Genomic DNA, 24,398 nt, shown 5'->3' with positions numbered 1-24,398 from the left:
AGCAAAAATGTTTGGCTGCCCATCCTGAGTTCCCTCTAGCCCTCTTTATCTCTTATCTCTTGTCCCCTTTCTGTGTTCATTAGTCTCTCTCTACCCTCTGACATCTCTCTCCCCTCCATCCTCAGGTCTGGCACTCCCCCCCCCTCTCTCTCTCATCCTCTCCCTCTCTCTGGAATCTCCCCTGTCTCTGACACCTCAAAAGTTCCTTTCTCCAACATTGAGGGGCCCAGGGCAGAAACTTGGGAGGAGGTCCCAAAGCTGTCCTTCAGCCTATGCCTCCTTCAGCATGAGGCAGGCTTGGGAGCCCTTTTTCAATATAGAAGCCCAAGGCAATTGCCCTGTTTGTCACCCCCTAACACTAGCCTAGACGGGGGTGGGTAGGAGCTGAATCTGGGGATGGAGGAGAGAGAGGAAGATGTTGGCCTCGGGGAGGAGAGAGGTGTTGGACCTGGGGAAGGGAAGGAGGGAGGGAGGCAGGGATGTTGGACCCAGTTGTGGGGGAGGTGCAGAGATAATGGAGCTGTTGATGGAAAGGGCAGAGATAGTGCACCCAGGGGGAGGGAGAGGCAGAGATGGTGCACCCAGGGGGAGGAAGAAAGAACGAGAGGGAGAGATGCTGCATTGGGGGGAGGGGGAAGAAATATGTTGGATCTGGAGAGGGAAGAGAGATGTTGGATCTGGAGGAAGGAGAGAGAGAGGGAGGGGTCCCATGACCCCTACTGCCCAGGGGCCCAGATCCCTGTCAGTCTGTTCCTAGTATAGTATTCCAGGACTTACCCATGAAACTGCCAGTAGGGAGCCTAAGTACTGTTCTGAAATGGAGCGTGTGAGTGACATAGGTCAAAAATGCAAGAGGGAAGTATACAGTGGTGGAAATAAGTATTTGATCCCTTGCTGATTTTGTAAGTTTGCCCACTGACAAAGACATGAGCAGCCCATAATTGAAGGGTAGGTTATTGGTAACAGTGAGAGATAGCACATCACAAATTAAATCCGGAAAATCACATTGTGGAAAGTATATGAATTTATTTGCATTCTGCAGAGGGAAATAAGTATTTGATCCCCCACCAACCAGTAAGAGATCTGGCCCCTACAGACCAGGTAGATGCTCCAAATCAACTCGTTACCTGCATGACAGACAGCTGTCGGCAATGGTCACCTGTATGAAAGACACCTGTCCACAGACTCAGTGAATCAGTCAGACTCTAACCTCTACAAAATGGCCAAGAGCAAGGAGCTGTCTAAGGATGTCAGGGACAAGATCATACACCTGCACAAGGCTGGAATGGGCTACAAAACCATCAGTAAGACGCTGGGCGAGAAGGAGACAACTGTTGGTGCCATAGTAAGAAAATGGAAGAAGTACAAAATGACTGTCAATCGACAAAGATCTGGGGCTCCACGCAAAATCTCACCTCGTGGGGTATCCTTGATCATGAGGAAGGTTAGAAATCAGCCTACAACTACAAGGGGGGAACTTGTCAATGATCTCAAGGCAGCTGGGACCACTGTCACCACGAAAACCATTGGTAACACATTACGACATAACGGATTGCAATCCTGCAGTGCCCGCAAGGTCCCCCTGCTCCGGAAGGCACATGTGACGGCCCGTCTGAAGTTTGCCAGTGAACACCTGGATGATGCCGAGAGTGATTGGGAGAAGGTGCTGTGGTCAGATGAGACAAAAATTGAGCTCTTTGGCATGAACTCAACTCGCCGTGTTTGGAGGAAGAGAAATGCTGCCTATGACCCAAAGAACACCGTCCCCACTGTCAAGCATGGAGGTGGAAATGTTATGTTTTGGGGGTGTTTCTCTGCTAAGGGCACAGGACTACTTCACCGCATCAATGGGAGAATGGATGGGGCCATGTACCGTACAATTCTGAGTGACAACCTCCTTCCCTCCGCCAGGGCCTTAAAAATGGGTCGTGGCTGGGTCTTCCAGCACGACAATGACCCAAAACATACAGCCAAGGCAACAAAGGAGTGGCTCAGGAAGAAGCACATTAGGGTCATGGAGTGGCCTAGCCAGTCACCAGACCTTAATCCCATTGAAAACTTATGGAGGGAGCTGAAGCTGCGAGTTGCCAAGCGACAGCCCAGAACTCTTAATGATTTAGAGATGATCTGCAAAGAGGAGTGGACCAAAATTCCTCCTGACATGTGTGCAAACCTCATCATCAACTACAGAAGACGTCTGACCGCTGTGCTTGCCAACAAGGGTTTTGCCACCAAGTATTAGGTCTTGTTTGCCAGAGGGATCAAATACTTATTTCCCTCTGCAGAATGCAAATAAATTCATATACTTTCCACAATGTGATTTTCCGGATTTAATTTGTGATGTGCTATCTCTCACTGTTACCAATAACCTACCCTTCAATTATGGGCTGCTCATGTCTTTGTCAGTGGGCAAACTTACAAAATCAGCAAGGGATCAAATACTTATTTCCACCACTGTATGTGGGTGGGACATAGATGGGGCTTCCACTTTGGCACGCAATCTATGGCTGGTGTAACTGCATGTGTGTAAATGTTAGGCGTGCCAATACCCAGCTACTCTAGTGTTCTATAATGGAATGGGGTGCCCAGAAACGGCTCCCACCGTGTGTCCTTGCAGAACCTAAATGGAGGTGTCCATTTGTAGAGCTGTCCCGATAGTGGCGATATTCAGCTAGTTGGTACCACTCACTCTCCACCCAACTCTACCATGGCACTATCTAGATAGTGTTTTGAAACTACAAATAATTTTTTTTCTATTTTTGAATATGCTGTGCTGGTAAATATCTTTAAATGATAAATAACGAATGCTCAGTAAAATACAAGTTGCTGAGGCTGGTCTACTGAGTAGCAACAAGTAGGATCCAACATCATCGCACTCAGCCCTCCCTACCACCCATAAGTAGTTCCTGACGAAAGTCCTTCTTTACCTCTGTAATCATAATGACAAATACATCTCTGATAACGGTAACTGATACTTAGCTTGGAGCTGGATTCACTTGCGTCTTTTGACCCACAATCGGGTTCACCTCAGTAGAGCAGCGGAGATCAGTTGAAGAGTGATGGGGCTTGTGGTGAAAGTGAAAGTAAAAACACACAAAAAGTTCCTCTTATCAATTTATAACCATGTGGTTCTCTCACGTTCCCTCTCGTTTACGTTGTCAACTCAACGTGTGTTTCGCTATTCTTAGCGTCTTCAGGAGAACTTAGTTGTACCGGAGCTACACTCCCTCTGGATAATATCACACTGCAATATATAATGGCTTCATGTTTATCATTTGTTAAATCTATCCGTTCATATTTTTCCTAAAGTCAAACATATCTTGTTAAATTAAATCAAACTTTCTTCTTATCAGTCTTGTTACTTTTAACAACTCTATAATACTTCGAAGGCTTACCTTCAAGGAGGGATGACTGTCTCATGCGAGGTCAACCGTTAGAAGAACGCCGGCGCATGCGCCCTATTTATATCCAGTACATTTAAGATATATCTATACATGTGGCACCCGCTCCTGCGACTAAATTTAGTCATGCCCATTTACGCCAACTGAAACCTGGTGTAAAAAGCACACGACTAATTTAGGTGCAGATCGGGCATATTCTGTAACGCTGTGCGTAAATTTTAGTAATGCCCGTGGCCACTCCGCATGGTCCGATTTACATGCATCACTTTATAGAATAAGCTTAGCGAGCTGTGCATGTAAATCCTAATTGGTGCCAATTAGCACCGATAATTGCTTGTTAACATGGGATCTGAATTCCATGCACAAATTGTCTATTTGCGTACTGATTTGTGTGTTGAACTTTAGTCGCTGTTTATAGAATCGGGGGGTATTTGTATTCAGTCGCGTAATGATTCAAACACGAATAATCTGGGGTTCTATTGTGCTAAATTCTACTGAAATAAACACTTGATTTCTAATTTCACATTGCTTCTTTTATTATTATTTGTTATGTTTGGTTAGGTTATCTTTATTTGACATACCACCCTTTACTGATGTGCCGACCAGAGCAGTTTACAATAAAACAGACTATATAATAATCATAATATCTTTAGGCAGGGCTTTTTTTGAGGGGGTACTTGGGGGTACTGAATACCGGCACCTTTTCCAGTATCTGCTAAAATTGACCCATGGTCCCCAAATTTTGGTTGCAGGGGGCCTGGCTATTGTGGAGTGGGTCCCTCAATGATTATCCCATCCCTGAAGGGTGGCCTGGCGTTCGAGTACCGGTACCTTTTTTGCTACAAAAAACGCACTGTCTTTAGGTAACTGATTCCAAAGCCATGGGGCCAGGAAAAAGAAAGCAGATTGTCTAGTAATATCAAGGCACGTTAACGCTGTAGAGGGCAATACTAACCGATGTTCCCGAAGGGAATATAATTTATGTGTACATAAGTACATAAGTAATGCCACACTGGGAAGAGACCAAGGGTCCATCGAGCCCAGCATCCTGTCCACGACAGCGGCCAATCCAGGCCAAGGGCACCTGGCAAGCTTCCCAAACGTACAAACATTCTGTACATGTTATTCCTGGAATTGTGGATTTTTCCCAAGTCCATTTAGTAGTGGTTTATGGACTTGTCCTTTAGGAAACTGTCTAACCCCTTTTTAAACTCTGCCAAGCTAACCGCCTTCACCACGTTCTCTGGCAACGAATTCCAGAGTTTAATTATGCGTTGGGTGAAGAAACATTTTCTCCTATTTGTTTTAAATGTATTACACTGTAGTTTCATCGCATGCCCCCCGAGTCCTAGTATTTTTGGAAAGTGTGAACAGACGCTTCACATCCACCTGTTCCACTCCACTCATTATTGTATATACCTCTATCATGTCTCCCCTCAGGTTGGTTTGGGATAACCAAGGAGGATAGATAACTAGGGACAGGGGTGGTGTCAGGCTCTGAATGTCAATAATTGAAACTTAAACTGATAATGCTATATTGGTAATCAATGAGACGTGCAAGAAGAGGACATGCATGGTCAAAGTGACGAGCATGGCAGAGAAAACAGGCTGCTGTATTCTGTAAAGTTTGCAAACGCTCATCTATGAAGATGAATAGCAGCACAGACTGTATTACAGTAGTCCGAACTCTCATCCACGCCCTCATTACCTCTCGCCTTGACTACTGCAACCTTCTCCTCACTGGCCTCCCACTTAGCCATCTATCCCCACTTCAATCCATTCAGAACTCTGCTGCTCGTCTTATATTCCGCCTGAACCGATACACTCATATTACCCCCCCTCCTCAGGTCGCTTCACTGGCTTCCGATCAGATACCGCATTCAGTTCAAGCTTCTCCTTCTCACCTACAAATGCACTCAGTCTGCAGACCCTCATTACCTCTCCACCCTCATCTCCCCTTACATTCCCGCCCAAAACCTCCGCTCACAGGACAAATCCCTCCTCTCAGTACCCTTCTCCACCACCGCCAACTCCAGGCTCCGCCCATTCTGCCTCGCCTCACCCTATGCGTGGAATCAACTTCCTGTGGCCCTACGCCAAGCCCCCTCCCTACCCATCTTCAAATCCTTGCTCAAATCTCACCTCTTCAATGTTGCCTTCGGCACCTAACCTTAGACTGCCCCAATTTGACTGCCACTACTTGATTGTCTGTACATTTGTCCATTAGATTGTAAGCTCTTCGAGCAGGGACTGTCCTTCTATGTTATATTGTACAGCGCTGCGTAACCCTAGTAGCGCTTTAGAAATGTCAAATAGTAGTAGTAGTAGTCCAGTTTAGAGAATAGAAATGTATGTAGCAACAGAAAAATAACTGCAGATTGCTCGTAAGTCCATATCATTCCTTTGGATAAATCAGAAGTATCTTATATATAAGAGAGATACTTCTGATTTATCCAGGGGAATTGATGTGGATTTCATTGTTGTCTAGATTTATTTGTTCCCTTTACTCTTGACAGTGAGTTACAGGATTGCTCATAAGTGACATAGGGTTAAAAAAAAAAAAACCCTGTTTTGAGCAAGTAGAAATAGGAGGGGGGTTACAGATAACATCTGGGAAATGAATGAAATATGAAATCGTCTGGAGGGTCTATATCCCTTCGCTTCATGCATTCAAGGCAAGAATTGCCAGGACGGATAGCACAAGCTCTCATATGCTCCTGGCATTGTCAGTGAGTGCAAGACTTTTGGAAAGGCGTCGGGCACCCTTTAGGCAATCTGCTAAATATCAGACTCCCAGAGACTCCAGATGTTGCCCTCTTCGACAATATGGCAAGGGGCCTAGAATTAGCAAGGGTGTCAGGAGTGCCAAAAGGAAGCACGGTTTGTAGCTCATAAACACATATGTTTATTTATTAGGATTTTTTTTACCGCCATTTTGAAGGAATTCACTCAAGGTGGTGTATAGTAAGCATAAATCAAACATGAGCAATAGGCAATTACAGTAGTAAAAATATTCAAATAACAATATGGCATAGTATACTACTTACAATGTCAACACAATACGTTATAGTACATGTTAAAGCTCAGTGCCCAGTATTTGTATTCAATATTCGGCTAAATAATATTTTTCATTATTTGTATTTAGCCCAGTAGTTAAATATGCTTTTCAGTACAAGGTTCATTTTCAAAGCACATAGACTTACAAAGTTGTAACTTTGTAGGTTTATGTGCTTAGAAAATGAGCACCTACAGCTCTAGTGTCAAGCTCTGCCCTCACTCCTAACCCTTGGCTCTGTTCAGCACTACCTCACTGCTACACAGAATTGTTCTTGGAGGGTCAATGTTTGGGCAAGCGTGATTGTTGAGTTTAATCATCAAGATCTCAGGAAAGGACCTAAGAGCTTGAGAGATTATTATTATTATTTGTTACATTTGTACCCCACATTTCCCCACCTATTTGCAGGCTCAATGTGGCTTACATAACACCGTAAAGGTGTTCGCCAGTCGGTTGATAGCAAATACAAGGTTATGTTGTGGTCGAATGAGGTAGTTGGGTATCAGGTACCATGAAGGTTGGAGGGAGTGAAGATTGTGTATTGTCCAGTAAAATCATTGGTTATGCTGTGTTGCTGGGTGTGGGGATTTACGTTGGATCGGTGGGGTAAGCAGGTAGAAATGCCCACATCTGGGTTAAGCATTTTTATAAATTAGTGTATTTTTAAATCTACATGTGTACTTGTGAATTCCACCAATCATCACCGGCAAAGTATGCATCGCGTCATTGTATATACTTTTATGTCAGTCGGAATTTTTTAACAGGACATTAACATGCATTTTTGTGGCTAGGTGAAAATGACCTTATCAAATTACCCCTGGAGAGGGCTACAGTGGGACTGGAGGAGTAGAGGAGGAAAGTGAAAGAGCTTAGGGGAGAGAAGAGAGAGTGAGGGAAGAAGAGAATGAAGAATGAAGGAGTGGAGGACAGGATTTCTAAAATGAATATGAGGAAATATATTTTTTCACTCAACGAATAGTTAAGCTTTGAAACTCATTACCAGAGGGTGTGGTAACAGCGGTTAGTGTATCGGGGTTTAAAAAAGGGTTGAACAAGTTCCTGAAGGAAAAGTCCATAGTCTGCTGTTGAGATAGAAATTGGGAAGCCACTGCTGTCCCTGGGATTGGCAACATGGATTCTTGATACTATTTGGGATTCTGCCAGGTACTTGTGACCTGAATTTGCTACTGCTGGAAGCAGGATACTGGGCTAGATAGACCATGGCTATTTTTATGAACTGGAGAAAGAGGAGAAGAGAGAGAACTGCACCTGGATGGGATGAAGAATAGAGCGAGGGGGAGAGCTGCCTGGAGATGGAATGAGGTTGGGATGAATTTCCAGAAAAGAAATGCATTAACCTTATTTTTTCGCCAACCCCTTTCAAAACAAATTATTTGGGTGGAGGAGGAGGTGGGAGTTCGTGGGACGTGCATTCTGTCCCTGATGCGTAGTCTTGGCAGAATTTTAGAATCCCTGCTTCTTGGGGTTTTACTGATAACTAAAAATGATAAACTGAGCTGTCTTGGGTTCAGATAGCTCAATAGTCAAAGGCATTTATCCACATAACTGTAGTCGTTCTCAGAATAAATGCCTTAGCCAATGCTATCTGTGGATATTTAGCGGCACTATCTGGATATTGCCAGGGTGTGTGTGGGTGAGGCAAGCAAGGTGCAGCGAGTTATCTAGAGTGTAGTGACATTCAGCCTGCTGTCTGGATAAATAGCTTGTGACCTGTGGAGCTAAGAGGAAGGGACCTGTCCAAGGTGCATCAGTCAGGAGGAAGAGGTGCCTGCCTCCACTGCATGCAAATTTATCTCATGTATATTGATTATCTTTAGTTCTGAGCTCCCCCTACTTTAGAGGTTACCAATTATCTTACGTAGTTGTCCTTAAGTAACCACTATAATAATGAAATATATTTATAATTTATTGTATACTTGTATCAAGTCCTTACTGTGCAAAACATTTTTACCAGGATCATATCATATCTTATTTTCCTGTAATCATACTATCCATTCATTCTATCCAATCATGCCATACCTAATTATACAAATCCCAAATGTGATACAAAGTTTCACAGACTTTCAAGACCATAAAGTTTAACATATATTAACAATCTTTTTTCCTGTTGATTTTACGACCTGATAATTCAATGGTCCTATTATAGATCACTATATATATTCAGTCAAATCTCCAAGGCACTTTTCCAATCGTATATTCATCAGTCCCCACATTGGGTTATTACAGTAAAGTCCATAATTCTTTGTTTCCTGATTGCCTTGATGTCGTAAAATCAACAGGAAATAAGATTGTTAATGTATGTTAAACTTTATGGCCTTGAAATTCTGTGAAAATTTGTATCACAATTGGAATTTGTATAATTAGGTATGGTATGATTGGATAGAATGAATGGATAGTACGATTAGAGGATGTATATTGATTATGGATACTCCTGAAAACCAGTCTGGCTGGACAGGTTTGGGAACTGCTAATGTAGGACTGAGGTCAGAGGCATTCACTTCCAGTCCTCAAGGGCTGCAAGTGGTCAGGTTTTCAGGATCCCCCCACTGAATATGCATGAGAGAGATTTACTTATACTTTCTCAGTTGTACAAAAATCTGGGGTATCCTGAAAACCCAATCTGTTTGTGGCCTTCAAAGACAGTTAATGTACTTTGGGCTCTGTTATGGAAAGAATATTCATTCTGGGGACACTCCTATGAAGAGCCTTTTTCATGTGCTGTTCTGGCCGACTTGCAAGGAGATTTTCAAAATAAATTATGAGGACTTTACACTGTGAAATACATCTGTTGTCATCGTTGCAAAAGACACAGGAGCTTTTGTGATGTGCTTTTTTTTTTAAATGGCAACAGATGGCATGACATATTTTTCATTATTGATGTTTATCAAAACTATATTACCAAACTCTGAGAAAATGCAGACTATTCTTGACTTTCACAACTGCTATTTTGTGGAAATAGTGGATAAATGTAGGAACTTACATTTCAAAAATAACTCATAAAAATGGCAAACTACCAATGTCATCACGACAGACAGACAGCTGCAACAATAACTTATACCATCCAGAAAGCGTAGAAAGGATAGGAAGACATTTCAACAGTGAAAATTGTTTCTCCAAACTGTAAAAATTAGCATTGGTTCGTTGAGGAGAGGGGTGGTTGTCGTTTATAAAAGCTAGGATTTCAAATGTTGTAAAACTAAAAAGGCTAATGTTTGAAAAATGTGTAACAGAACAGATTGTTAGGCTTTTCCAGACACACGGGAGAAGTACCCTAAGCTGACCAAAAGATTGCCATCAATCGTGGTAGAACCTACAGAGTCCGGAGATGTGGAGAGTGGTGAGCTGCGGTGGCCACCAGAGGACCTGAAATCAGATGACAAAAATCCTTCCAGAGGACCAAAATCTGCTCAGCAACAGCAAATGGATCTTGAAGGTACACATTCATAGGTTCTTCCAAGGTTATCGTCAGTTACGAAATAACGTGCTATAAATGTTACATATGAAATTATAGGCTTATTATGATGGTAAGGGTCATACAGTGCACCTCAGACGGAGATGAATTTGATGTAGTTCTGCTTAAACCTCAGCATAGTGAGTCCTCCACACTGGAAATATTCATCCTAAATTCCTCCAGTGAACAGTTTTACTTTAACATTGGCATATATATAATTATACTTACATGTCCTGTAATATGTAAACTGTTTTGATTGTAACCACAGAAAGGCAGTATATCAAATCCCTTTCCCATGGGTGTAGTTTCATTGATTCATTGGGGGGGGGGGGGGGGGGGCTGGCACATTAACACATTCATTTGCATTCATACATCTCATACATATTCATTATGGTTATTCAAAACAACACACTCACACCATATTATATATATATATATATATATATATATATATATACACACACACACATACTAGACTAAAACACATATGAAGCCAGCAAATCAAAACAGTGAAGATATATTTTTTTTAACTGAAATGAGCCAGCACCATGGGAAATTTCTCTTATTATGCCCCCTCTCACATTCACACAGATTAAATTAAATATGACCAAAACCGAGCTTCTCATTTTCCCCCCCAAACCCACCTCCCCGCTCCCCCCGTTTTCTATTTCTGTTGATGGCTCTCTCATTCTCCCTGTCTCCTCAGCTCGAAACCTTGGGGTCATCTTTGACTCTTCTCTCTCCTTCTCTGCTCATATCCAGCAGACCGCCAAGACCTGTCGTTTCTTTCTTTACAACATCCGTAAAATCCGCCCCTTTCTTTCCGAGCACTCTACCAAAACCCTCATCCACACCCTTGTCACCTCTCGTTTAGACTACTGCAATCTGCTTCTTGCTGGCCTCCCACTTAGTCACCTCTCCCCTCTCCAGTCGGTTCAAAACTCTGCTGCCCGTCTCATCTTCCGCCAGGGTCGCTTTACTCATACTACCCCTCTCCTCAAGACCCTTCACTGGCTCCCTATCCGTTTTCGCATCCTGTTCAAACTTCTTCTACTAACCTATAAATGTATTCACTCTGCTGCTCCCCAGTATCTCTCCACACCCGTCCTTCCCTACACCCCTTCCTGTCCACTCCGCTCCATGGATAAATCCTTCTTATCTGTTCCCTTCTCCACTACTGCCAACTCCAGACTTTGCGCCTTCTGTCTCGCTGCACCCTACGCCTGGAATAAACTTCCTGAGCCCCTATGTCTTGCCCCATTCTTGGCCACCTTTAAATCTAGACTGAAAGCCCACCTCTTTAACATTGCTTTTGACTCGTAACCACTCGCCTCCACCTACCCTCCTCTCTTGCTTCCCGTTCACATTAATTGATTTGATTTGCTTACTTTATTTATTTTTTGTCTATTAGATTGTAAGCTCTTTGAGCAGGGACTGTCTTTCTTCTATGTTTGTGCAGCGCTGCGTACGCCTTGTAGCGCTATAGAAATGCTAAATAGTAGTAGTAGTAGATTAGTAAGGGGAGAGTGCACTTTCCCTCTCCCGCTCCCTAGGCCTGATACCAGCACCCTCTACATAAGTACATAAGTATTGCCATACTGGGAAAGACCAAAGGTACTTTGAGCCCAGCATCCTGTTTCCAACAGTGGCCAATCCAGGTCAGAAATACCCGGCAAGATCCCCAAAATGTACAAAACATTTTATACTGCGTATCCCAGAAATAGTGGATTTTCCCCCAAGTCCATTTAATAACGGTCTATGGACATTTCCTTTAGGAAGCCGTCCAAACCTTTTTAAAACTCCGCTAAGCTAAGCACCTTTACCACATTCTCTGGCAACGAATTCCAGAGTTTAATTACACGTTGAGTGAAGAAAAGTTTTCTCCGATTCGTATTAAATTTACTACATTGTAGCTTCTCTTTTTCTCCTTCTCCAAATTCCAGCTCTTTCTTCCTCCTTACCAGCAATTCCCCTCCCCCCCACCCCCCACCCCCCCCCCCCCCCCCCCCCACACACACCTTACAGGCAGCACTTTTTTTTCTACCCTTCTGTCCCTGAGGCATAACTTTTTCCCTCTTGGCTCCTCCACTCACAGCACTTACTCCGAGAGTCAGCTCACGGCAATCTGCTGCCTGAGGCGAGGGATGAGGTGGCATCCCCCCAGGCACTCAAAAGAGAGAGTGGGAAGGAGGGTGAGGAGGTCCCCTCATTCTAAACACTAGTCAGGCAGTTGCCCCAAGGAAAAAAATGCAATTTATATTCCCAAGCTATACAAAACTAAACAAAAAAACCTGCCAACACTGGTTATACTCAACAGAATTATCTGAGTTAAATTTTATTTCCTGGAACTCTAGTATGAATAAAAAAAAAATACTGACCCCTGACTCTGCATTGTCACAGTGTTAAATGCAAGCATGTATGCTGCATCCACAGGAGCCTTCCTCGTGTAACAATGGGTGCATTTCTCCATAGAATTCACCATAGAAAATAAAATCTGATTCTGGTTTAATCTCAGTATCACCAACATAATCCCTCTCCAGTAGCAGACATATTGGACCCGATATTCAGCCAGCGGCAGTCAGTATTTTGCTGACCACTACTGGCTTTATTCCCAGATATTCAGTGCCAGGCCAAATCCAGGCATGCACAGCTGGATAAAACATAGCTAGTGAAGCCACATGACGATAGGACTGTGTTTTATTCAGTCCTATTTATACGATTATCCTAACTGGTTAAGGGGTCCATTTACTAAGGTGCGCTGAAAAATGGCTTGCGGTAGTGTAGGCACGGGTTTGGGCACACGCCAATCCACTTTTCAGCGTGCCTGTAAAAGGCCTTTTTTTTGCCAAAAATGGACGTGCGGCAAAATCAAAATTGCCATGCGTCCATGCGTCTGAGACCTTACCACCAGCCATCGACCTAGCAGTAAAGAAGCTGGGCGGTAATGACCTACGTGCGTCAAATGCCACTTGGCGAGCGCCCATTACGCATGTATCGGACGTGCACCAAGCCACACAGTAGTCGGGCGGTAACTCCATCTTGGTGTGCGTTGGGTGCGCGTAGACGCTTATGCGGCTTAGTAAAAGGGCCCCCTAAGTGTTTTATCCCCCTTACAATTTACCGTACAAAAGTATTCAAATTGTGATCATCACCTCAGGAACAGCATACGTTGATTAAAGCAAACGGGTTTTTGCTTGCATCATAACTCTATGTACAAGATGTGAAAACCACTGGTGTTCCTCATCTTTATTTTGGGTGACAACTAGGCCACCAAACTCAAAGCCTGCTTTCAAATAGAGTCAGATACAAAACCCTGCAAAAAGACACTCAAAAGCTATACAGAAAACTTAACACACCATAACAGCCCTAAACCCTATGAAAGACAGTGCTATAAATATTACACCCTAGAGCACCAATATACCCTGCTACTGGGAAATATACACAATCCTACACAGACATTACATGCTAGCAGACTCGTTATTCACACATGTTGAACATGGACAGACCTTCATGTGATACAAAATAGGGACCCACAAAAAATATGCAGATAAAAACTGAAATGGAGACCCCCCCACGAAAGCCAGACTCTATAGGCAGTGCAAATACTGGTAAAAGGGAAACAGACAATGTATTTTCTCCTGTACTCTGCAAAATGCAAAAATAGAAAAACAAAATGTGCATTTCACAAAGCAGGTACATCTCAGTCCTTAAAAAGTATTAAATAAAAATATGTTCTTTCTTTTCTACATTTGTCATCTGAACATTTTCTTTTTCTAATTGGCCTGATCTCAATCTCTTCCACTCTCCACCTGTCCGTCTTCTCCTAGTCTTCTTCCTTTCCTTCTCTACATCTGTCCGACACTGATCTTTCATTTTATGTTTTTTTTCCCCACTTTTCTCTTCTTTGTATTTATCTCCCTTTCTCTCAGCCTCTAGTCTTTAGTCTCTGTTTCATTTCTCATCTATCAACTGGTTTTTACTAGTTCCCTTTCATTCCCTCTCCAGCACTCCCACTGCCTCCTTTGTCTCTCCTTTCCCCGGTCTCCTAAACCCCACCCCCTATCTTTCACCCACTTCCGTAGTCCCCCGTTCCCATCCTCTGTACTCACCCTTTAAGCCCTCAATTACCTTCCACTGTATCTCATCACACTATCAGTCCAAGTTCCTTCTCAGCCTCCTTCCTTTCCTTGCCTCCAAGGCCATTCTTATATCTCTTACTCTATACCCCATATCCTATTGCCTCTCTTTCTCCATATTTTTCTCCCCATTTCCACCCTTACTCAACCCCTTCAGAAACTCATCCCTTTCTTCCCATATCCTTCCCCAGTACCCCCATCCCTTTTCAGTGTCTTGCATACTCTCTCCAATCTTCCAGGTCATTCATATTATGTCTCAGTCTTTCCCCACATCATCCTCTTTTCTTGCCCCCTCTTCTTATCCCTCATTTTACACCCTCACTTGTTCTCCCAACCCATCAATATACCCCCACTCATACCTAAATCTGCCAGTTATTCACTATCCCTTCAAAATTCCCACTCCATTTCTCCTATCCATTATTCCCTGATTTGCTCCCCAACACGTTCCCATTCAATCACTATGTCCCAATCATCTTCTGCTTTGTTCCCATTTCCCCCCCAATCCACCCACCCCATCCCCTAGTCATATCCATCTGTCTCCCTCCCCTTAGTCATCTTCTGCTCTATTCCCCTTCTCCCCCTCTCCCTAGTCCCATCCAGTTTCTGCTCTGTTCCCCCTCCCCTCCACCCACACCTCCTAGCCCCATCTGCTACTCCATTCCCCTCCTTCCCCACCCACAACCCCTAGCCCCATCCATCTTGTACTCCTTCCTCCTCCCACCCATTCACCCCAAGCCCCAGTCACTCACACCCCCTAACTCCATCAACCTTCTGCTCTATTCCCCTCCCACACCTCCATCCATCTTTTGCTCTATTCTCCTCCCCTTCACCCACACCACCTAGCCCCATCCATCTTCTGCTCCTTCCCTCTCCCCACCGCCCAGTCCCATCCATCTTCTGCTCCTTCTCTTCTGCTTTCCAGTATCTCCTGTCTTAATTTTTTTCTCTCTCCATGTCCACCATCATTCCCTCTGTCTCCATATCTTCTGTCCATCACCTCCCCTCTGTGTCCCTGTCCCTGCCCCTATTCCCCCCCCCCCCCCCCGCCCCATGTTCAGCACCTGCCCTCTGTGTCCTCATCCCTCACTATGTTAGTACGCAGCGCTGTCTGATTACCGCCAGGTTAGTGCCGTGCTGGAAAATATCTATCTAGTTTCCATAGCGTGACTGGAAACGCCAGGAAGGGGGGCAGGAAAGAGGGCTGGAAACTACCGCTGGCGCCCACGTTCGGCCAGCGGTAGTTCCAGATTAGCATGCTTACCGCCGCTCTGTGAAAAGGCCCCTTGTGTGCGTTGTCAGCCACTGTGCCTACACCACACCTACTTAAATAGTCTTCTTTCCTTTCATAATGTAGCTTTGAGATCTAAAAATTACCCAAGGAAAGCTAATGGTACACTGAAAGCCTTTCTTTAGTCCACTGCTGTGCCTGCCAAGTTTGTTTCAATCCTGGAACCAGTTGGGAACTTTGCCAAAAATCCTGGGACTTACAGTACCACAAACCAGAATGCCTTCAAACAACATGCTAAAAAAAGGGGGAAGGGGGGGGGGGGGTGGCTTTAATTCAATCAGGGTAACTTGCAATTGCAAGTTTTGAAATAATGTATTCTCGCCTTTCTTGCTGCTCTTCCACTTTTGAGGTCTCTTGGCTGTCTCTCATGACCGTCTGCAAGTCTTCTGTACTCCAAGGTACCATACCGGAGTCAGTCTTTAGTTCCGTGCTAGGTACTGCTAAACTTCCCTGTAATCTCCAGAGATAACAAAACTAAGCAAGTATGTAATATTCTGATTTATGCTGCCATTGAGTTACTCTTCCTGTGCATAAGATGTGTGAAAAAGGCACCTGGTATTCACTATTAATAGCTATTTAAAGTGGAACGTGGTCAAATGTAATTAACCATTTAGCACTAGGAAGGCTGTTGATAGAAGTCAGCAAGTTCTCATCTGTGTTTCATTAAGCAATAATCCACAATTGGCAGGGCCTTTATTGGCAAGAAGTTCCTTGTATGGAAAAGCAGAAGGCGCAAGCCAAGCTAAAAGCTTCAATAGAGACTACCTAACAGTAGGTCTGTGTTGAGGAGGAATCAGGGGCAGACTGAGAGTACTCGACCCCCCGCCATGCTGCTGCTGTCTCCCCTTCCCGCCATGCTGCTGCTGTCCCCCCCTTCCCGCCATGCTGCCTGCCCTCCTCCACCATGCTACTGCTGCCCCCCACCATTCTGCTGCCACCACCGCCAACACTGCCCCTACCCCCACCATGCTGCCTTCCTCCCACTGTTTTGCCACTGTTCCCCCCCCCCCCCCACCTTGAAGGGCCCTGGTGGTCTAGTGGCTGTGGCTTCTTCGGGGGCAGGAAATAAATCTCCTCTTTCCTGCCCACCCGCTGCTGCTACTCTGCCCGGCGCGGTGCTGTGTTTACAAAATGGCTGCCGAGACTACCGCGGGAGTCTCGACATCCATTTTGTAAACACAGCGGTGCAACCAGTGGGGTCTGTAGTGTGTGACGGTGGGCAATCGAGCACAGCCTCTGGCCTCTTGGGCACTGCCCAGTTGCCCGAATGGTCAGTCCATCCCTGGGAGGAATACTGGTATTATAATATTGAAATGTTTATGGCGTCTTTTACTAAACTGTGCTATAAGTTTCTGCATTTAACACACCTTAATAGCAAAAATGAAAATGCGTTAAGTGCAAAGCCTATACCCTCAGCAACTACCATACTGAAAGGGTCATTAGCGCATGCAAATTTTATGTCAACTAGCAGAAAGGCACTTAGGGCCAGATTCTATATAAGGTGCCTAAAAATCCATGTGGTAAACATTTCCAACTAAGTGCATTGTATAAGTGGTGCCTAGATTTAGGCGCAGTATATAGAATACGCTTAGTTGATATCCCAGCGCCCAAATCTTCGTGCCTCCATTTACACCAATAAAAACGTGGTATAAATCCCTGCATGTATATTTACGCACACTGGGCTATATTCCAACTACACGCGAAATTTTGGAATCCCCACGGAACGCCTGTATCCCATCCCTAGCCACACCCCTTTTGAACTGCGCACATTAGAATTTAGGCACAGTTTATTACAGAGTACTCTTAGCGAGTTGTGCGCGTAAATTCTAATTATTGCCAGTTAGTGCTCATTATTGCTTAAGTGCTGTTATCAATGCTGATTAGTTTAAGCCAATTAAGTTACGTGCATTGTTATACATAGTAACATAGTAGATGACGGCAGAAAAAGACCTACATGGTCCATCTAGTCTGCCCAAGATAAACTCATATCTTGAATTTGTACCTGTCTTTTTCAGGGCACAGACCGTATAAGTCTGCCCAGCAGTATTTCCCGCCTCCCAACCACCAGTCCCGCCTCCCCGGCTATGGCACAGGCCGTATAAGTCTGCCCTCCCCAATCCTCGCCTCCCAACCACCACCCCCTCTTCCCCCCCACCTGCTCCGCCACCCAATTTCAGCTAAGCTTCTGAGGATCCATTCCTGCTGCACAGGATTCCTTTATGCATATCCCACGCATGTTTGAATTCCGTTACCGTTTTCATCTCTACCACCTCCCGCGGGAGGGCATTCCAAGCATCCACCACCCTCTCCGTGAAAAAATACTTCCTGACATCTTTTTTGAGTCTGCCCCCCTTCAATCTCATTTCATGTCCTCTATAAATACGCTTGGATTTTGGCGCAGAACACTAGGTGCGATATATAGACTCTGATAATCCCCTGCTGATAACAAATCTGCCAGTTATCGTGTGGGAAGTACTTTGATAAGCAGTCCTCATCCATTCTCCGCCTATTTCCCACCCCCTCTGACAACATGCAATTAACACACAAATTTGTGTGCATTAATTTGCATGACATTGTGCCAACAGTTGGTGCAAGTGTGTAGCAGGGGTTAGTGCACACAAAGTACATAAGTACATACATAAGTATTGCCATACTAGGACAGACCAAAGGTCCATCAAGCCCAGCATCCTGTTTCCAACAGTGGCCAATCCAGGTCAGAAATACCTGGCAAGATCCCAAAAAAATACAAAACATTTTATACTGCTTATCCCAGAAATAGTGGATTTTCCCCAAGTCCAATTTAATAATGGACTATGGACTTTTTCTTTAAGAAGCCGTCCAAACCTTTTTAAAACTCGGCGAAGCTAACCGCCTTTACCACATTCTCCGGCAATGAATTCCAGAGTTTAATTACACGTTGAGTGAAGAAACATTTTTTCCAATTCGTTTTAAATTTACTACTTTGTAGCTTCATCGCATGCCCCCTAGTCCTAGTATTTTTGGAAAGCTTAAACAGACGCTTCACATCTACCCATTCAACTCCACTCATTATTTTATAGACCTCTATTATATCTCTCCTCAGCTGCCTTTTCTCCAAGCTGAAGAGCCCTAGCCGCTTTAGCCTTTTCTCATAGGGATATTATCCCATCCCCCATTATCATTTTCGTCGCCCTTCTCTGCACCTTTTCTAATTCCACTGTATCTTTTTTGAGATTCGGGGACCAGAATATAAAGGCATTATAAAATCCTCATTTTTGTTTTCCATTCCTTTCCTAATAATACCTAACATTCTATTTGCTTTCTTAGCCGCAGCAGCACACTGGGCAGAAGGTTTCAACGTATCATCAACGACGACACCTAGATCCCTTTCTTGGTCGGTGACTCCTAACGTGGAACCTTGCATGACGTAGCTATAATTTGGGTTCCTCTTTCCCACATGCATCACTTTGCACTTGCTCACATTAAATATCATCTGCCGTTTAGACGCCCAGTCTCCCAGTCTCATAAGGTCCTCTTGTAATTTTTCCACAATCCTCCCGCAATTTAACGACTTTGAATAACTTTGTGTCATCAGCAAATTTAATTACCTCACTAGTTACTCCCATCTCCAGGTCATTTATAAATATGTTAAAAAGCAGCGGTCCCAGCACAGACCCCTGGGGAACCCCACTATCTACCCTTCTCCATTGAGAATACTGACCATTTAACCCTACTCTCCAATTTCCTCTGGAGTTCTTCATGAGGTACTTTGTCAAATGTCTTTTGAAAATCCAGCTACACAATATCAACTGGCTCATCTTTATCCACATGTTTGTTCACCCCTTCAAAGAAATGTAGTAGATTGGTGAGGCAATTAGGACAGACAAATAGGACAAACAAGAGATAAGGGAATATTAAAGTGAGGATGATAAAATAAGGGTTCTGAACAAGTGAACAAGGGTTTAGGAGTTAAAAGCTGCATCAAAAAGGTGGGCTTTTAGCTTAGATTTGAAGACGGTCAAATATGGAGCTTGACGTACCGGCTCAGGAAGTCTATTCCAGGCATATGGTGCAGCAAGATAAAAGGAACAGAGTCTGAAACTCTCTACCCATGACTTCTTAGACAGTTCTAGAACCCTGGTTCATGCTATTGATGTACACCGAATAAACCACCCAGCCTTAGAGAGTCTTTTACTAAGGCGAACTCATGTTTTTGGCGAGCACTAAAATTGTGGGCACGCTAAACGTTAGAGACGCCAGTGTATTCCTATGAGCGTCTCTAACGTTTAGTGTGCCCACAATTTTGGCGCGTGCTAAGAACGTGAGCGCGCCTTAGTAAAAGATGCCCTTATGTTGCAGACAATTGTTCTGTTGTTGTTGATTTACTGTGAGCATTATAGTAATTTACTTTTTCTCTTTTGTCAGGTGCTTCATCTCACCTATCTCAAGTGGAAGGTAACGTAGGCAGTGCCGAGAGTGCAGCAGCTGGAGAGGATAACTAGAAGATTCAGGGATGTCTTGAGCGCAAGCTCCTTGTGAACATTGGAAGATGAACACCCCTTAGAAAAACAGAGAAGCGATCTAAGGTCGAGCTCCCACCTCCCAGCTGGTGGTAGCAAATTTTAGGAAGTTTGGGGACTATAATGCTGTTCCTTTTTCACATTTTAAGCTTTGGGAAGGGACTCATACTGTATATAGTTTAGTTTCACTTAGAAAACTACTGAGATACAATAAGTAAAATATTGCATTCCAACGATCGTGAAACTGCAAAATGTTAAGAGTCTCAGTGACCACCAGACTTTGAAAGCAGCTTCTAGTTCAGCAAATGTATGATTTCAGGTTCCGACAGGTAAAGAAAATAAACGCACTTCTACAAAGTATATAGCTCCTTTCCTCTCTTTGACCCTTTGCATTTCCCCAGCTACTTAAAATTAGCACTGTGATGTTTTTGATTACGTGTCCAGTGAAGATTCTTTTTGAGCATGTTTTAAGGAGATATAATGTTTATTTGCTTTATCACTATACAATTTACAATCATTTGTAAATGACCAAAATAAAAAGTATAAACAAGCAAGAAACTTACATTTATACGACCCTCCCCAAGAGTGTAATACAGTGGATTTTATATTTTAATTTACTTTGTGCTGGCCAGTCTCTTGCCAGCTTAATAACTCCCCCACGCTTCCCTACATGTTCTTAAAGATTATGAAGACAAACCAAAATGATGATGTGGCCCCTACGCTCTTAAGACCTCACAGGCCTTTTCTTCAGATGCGACCATAGAGTTGGAGAAGGAAACCTTCTCTCAAGTCACATCTGAAAAAGGTCTTGAAAGCTTATAGACCACAGCATATTGTGGTCGGTCCTTTGGAAAATGTCAACACCCACAAAGGCAGTGTAATGGTTAGTGGAACAGGATAAGAACCAGGAGAACCCCGTTTAAATCCCACCATGGCTCCTTGTGATCTTGGGAAAAATCACTTATCCCTTCATTGCCTCAGGTATAGACCTAAATTGTGAGCTCTCCAGGGACAAATGCAGGGCCGGTCTTAGGCAGAGGCGACCAAGGCGACCGCATAGGGCCCCCTCGCCTAAGGGGGCCCCGCACGGCACGCCTAAGGGGGCCCCGCACAGCGCCTCAACTCTGCCTCGCTCGTGCCTCCGCTCCGACCTCCGCCGTTGCTCGCCTTAGTCGCCTGAGATGATCCCCATTCCCGCGCCTCGGCCACTCCGTTTCCGCCACCATCGGCGCGGCATCCACCCCCGGCTTGGGCCCGCTACTAATTGTAGTGGACTTGAACTGAATAATTTCTGGGGAGGGGAGGTTTCATGATAGCATTGTGCTTATTATTTCAATCAGGGGTTTTTTTGTACAAGTTTAGCTTCATTTGTCTTTATTTGAAATTTTGTAAATAAAAAAATGTTCTAAAAATGGAATAATCTTATCAACGGGGTGGAGCTAGGGTGGGAGGCGGGGCTAGGATGGGGCCCCACCAAATTGGTCACCATAGGGCCCCGCACTTGTTAAGACCGGCCCTGGACATATGGACCTGAATGTCTGCCAGTTTGATAGCTTTCAGGCTTGTAGGGGTATATAAGAAATGAAAATAAATAAATAAATAAATGGTTTGCGAGATCTCCTCCTCATCAGAATGTTCTGAAAATGTTTCACGGATACTATATGTATGTATGTGTATATATTTATATCTCCTAAACTAGAACTAAAGGGCAGAACTGTATAGTCTTCTCATTGATAGTGATTTAACTCGGCTGCTTTTAGATGATTTTCTAACGTCACTGTTACATTTAATTTCCATTAAAATATCAGAAGGAAAGAATTAGGGCTTTCACCTTGAGATGTCTGTAAGCTCCTCTTTGACTGTGTCCATTTTGTTAGCCAAATGATAGCTGGGAAGATATTTCATAGAGGAGAGAGAGGCTCGGGTGAAGCAAAACTCAAAGAAGACAGGGTGGTGGGGTGTTGGTAAATTACTGTACGACATTCTTTTTCTAATATTCGCCATCATTCCATGGAAGGACTTGAAATGGTGTCCGGTAGGCTTTACTGATGTCTTAACTCCTGTTTTCCGAACTTCTACAAATGCTTTTTTTTTTCTTGCTAATTTTCTCTTTGCTTTTTGTATTTCCTTATTTAAGCATTTTAATTCAATTTAAAGATATTTAAAAGTATGTAAAGGTTTTTTTTCCCCTTAAAACTATGGTGCCATCAGATTGTCAGGAGTTTGAAGCCAAAAGGTAGTCAGTACTTAAACATGTACTGGGCGTAGCTAGGTGGGACCACAGGGGCATGGGCCCCTGCAGATTTAGCCCTGGCCCCCATGCTTTCACCCCCCCCCCCGCCGCCCCTCCCCCGCTGCCGCCATCAGGTACCTTTGCTGGCGGGGGACGAAGTCCCCTTCAGTGCCGGTCTCCGAGTCCGGCGCGTTGCTGATCTGGATTCTGTTTCTGTGAGTCCTGACGTCCTACGTGCAGGACGTCGGGACTCGCAGAAACAGAATCCAGATCAGCGAATGCGCTGGACTCGGAGACCGCCGCTGAAGGGGACTTCGGCTGGGGGGGGGGGGGGTTGGGGACTCCCACCAACAAAGGTTCCTGGCAGTGGTGAGGGAGGGTTGGCGGCGGCGGGAGGGGGAGTCAAAAGGGACGGGGAGGGGCGGCGGGGGAGGGCAAAGGTGGTGGTGGGGGGGGGTGGCAGTGCTGAGGAGTGGGGGCTAAAATGTGCCCCCTCACCTTTGGCTCTGGACCCCCCTCCTGCCGAAGTCTGGCTACGCCCCTGACTTGAACTCCAGTATTTGGAACACAAGGACAGTACCGGGCAGACTTCTACGGTCTATGTCTCAGAAATGGCAAAGAAAGACCAGGATCAGGTATTTTACACCACATTCATTGCTGGTTTAACCATGAATTGATAATGAGTGTGAATGTTGGGCAGACTGGATGGACCATTCAGGTCTTTATCTGCCGTCGTTTTCTGTGTTACTATGTTACTATGTATTAAAATAGCAAAAAGAACAAATGAGACAGTGAGACAGACAAAAATGAGTGTTCTCTTGGAGAAGAAAAAAAAACTTTATTTATGTTGCAACTCTAAAAAGGTGATTGATTTTTCTATATATGTGACATTTGTGGTATGAATCTGAAATCCATCCATCGTTTTTGTATTTTTATTCTGGATGAAAAAAGCTTTATAGAAATATATGAAAGAGTTATTCATAGCAATATTTTTCTAGCCTAGCTGGAAGTATATCAGATCTGTATTTCATGTTGTCTGTAGATGTACAAAGCTTTCTGAAATAAGACCCTTGTTTCATTTTCTTCTGTGTTTTGACTTTTTTTTTTTTTTTTAAATCTTATGTTAGGTCACTTCATTTGTGACTGGTGTCATATTATGTCTATTTGAAAATACACTCAGATTATTGAGAAGCTTAAAAAGCTATCAGAACTCATTGTACCTGCTTTATAAATATCAAAGGACTATTTTCTGGTTAAATGACTGAAGCAGATTATTGTCCACCTCGCTGTAGCCATTATCCAACCTTCCTAACTAAAACTGTCAGCATTCTCTTTGGCTACAGTTTTCTGACTATTGCAACCTGTGCTTCCAGTAAAGGCAGTTAAGTGAATGCTAATAAACCACGTGGAGTCAGACTGATGCTTCAGCAGCGCTTCTGACCAGGAATCTTGAGTTTGATTTTAGGGTTGCCAATTTTTTCCCACAAATCTTAACTGGACACCCATCAATGAGCTGGGGGAGGGGGAGTGAGGGCAGTAATCCCCTCTGAACCTGAGGTTGTGAGGATGGGGCATTTATTATATAAACATTATTGTTATGAATGTAACATAGGGTGTTAGTTAACACATGAATTCTACAGAGAATCCCCAAACTACATCTACAATCTGATTTTTTTATTTTTGTTACATTTGTATGCTGCGCTTTCCCACTCATAGCAGGCTCAATGCGGCTTACATGGGGCAATGGAGGGTTAAGTGACTTGCCCAGAGTCACAAGGAGCTGCCTGTGCCGGGAATCGAACTCAGTTCCCCAGGACCAAAGTCTACCACCCTAACCACTAGGCCACTCCTCCACTGTTGCTACTATTTGAGATTCTACATGGAATGTTGCTATTCCACTAAACATTCCATGTAGAAGTCGGCCCTTGCAGATCACCAATGTGGCCGCGCAGGCTTCTGCTTCTGTGAGTCTGACGTCCTGCACGTGCAGGACGTCAGACTCACAGAAACAGAAGCCTGCGCAGCCTTCTACATGGAATGTTGCTACTGGAATATGTAGAATCTCCAATAGTAGCAACATTCCATGTAGAATCTCCAAAAGTAGCAACATTCCATGTAGAATCTCCAATAGTATCTATTTTATTTTTGTTACATTTGTACCCTGCGCTTTCCCACTCATGGCAGGCTCAATGCGGCTTACAGTGGGCAATGGAGGGTTAAGTGACTTGCCCAGAGTCACAAGGAGCTGCCTGTGCCAGGAATCGAACTCAGTTCCTCAGTTCCCCAGGACCAAAGTCCACCACCCTAACCACTA

At 44.2% G+C, this 24,398-nt stretch overlaps 1 protein-coding gene across 3 annotated transcripts in view; it reads left to right on the top strand.

Annotated features, from left to right (window-relative positions):
- LBHD2 (LBH domain containing 2) overlaps positions 1 to 20,859 on the top strand; it is a 72,378-nt gene extending 51,519 nt beyond the window's left edge. For all 3 annotated transcript variants that reach the window (XM_030214398.1, XM_030214401.1, XM_030214399.1), the window contains exons 3-4: positions 9,721 to 9,910; positions 19,757 to 20,859. In XM_030214398.1, the coding sequence (XP_030070258.1) occupies positions 9,721 to 9,910; positions 19,757 to 19,833 (267 nt within the window). In that variant the 3' untranslated portion in view covers positions 19,834 to 20,859. The remainder of the gene's footprint in view (positions 1 to 9,720; positions 9,911 to 19,756) is intronic.
- Positions 20,860 to 24,398: the final 3,539 nt, after the last annotated feature.

This window comes from Microcaecilia unicolor, chromosome 9 (genome assembly GCF_901765095.1).
Source record: "Microcaecilia unicolor chromosome 9, aMicUni1.1, whole genome shotgun sequence".
NCBI lineage: Eukaryota > Metazoa > Chordata > Amphibia > Gymnophiona > Siphonopidae > Microcaecilia > Microcaecilia unicolor.
Note: the sequence above shows the minus strand (reverse complement) of the source record. Positions and strands in the feature narration are given on the sequence as shown.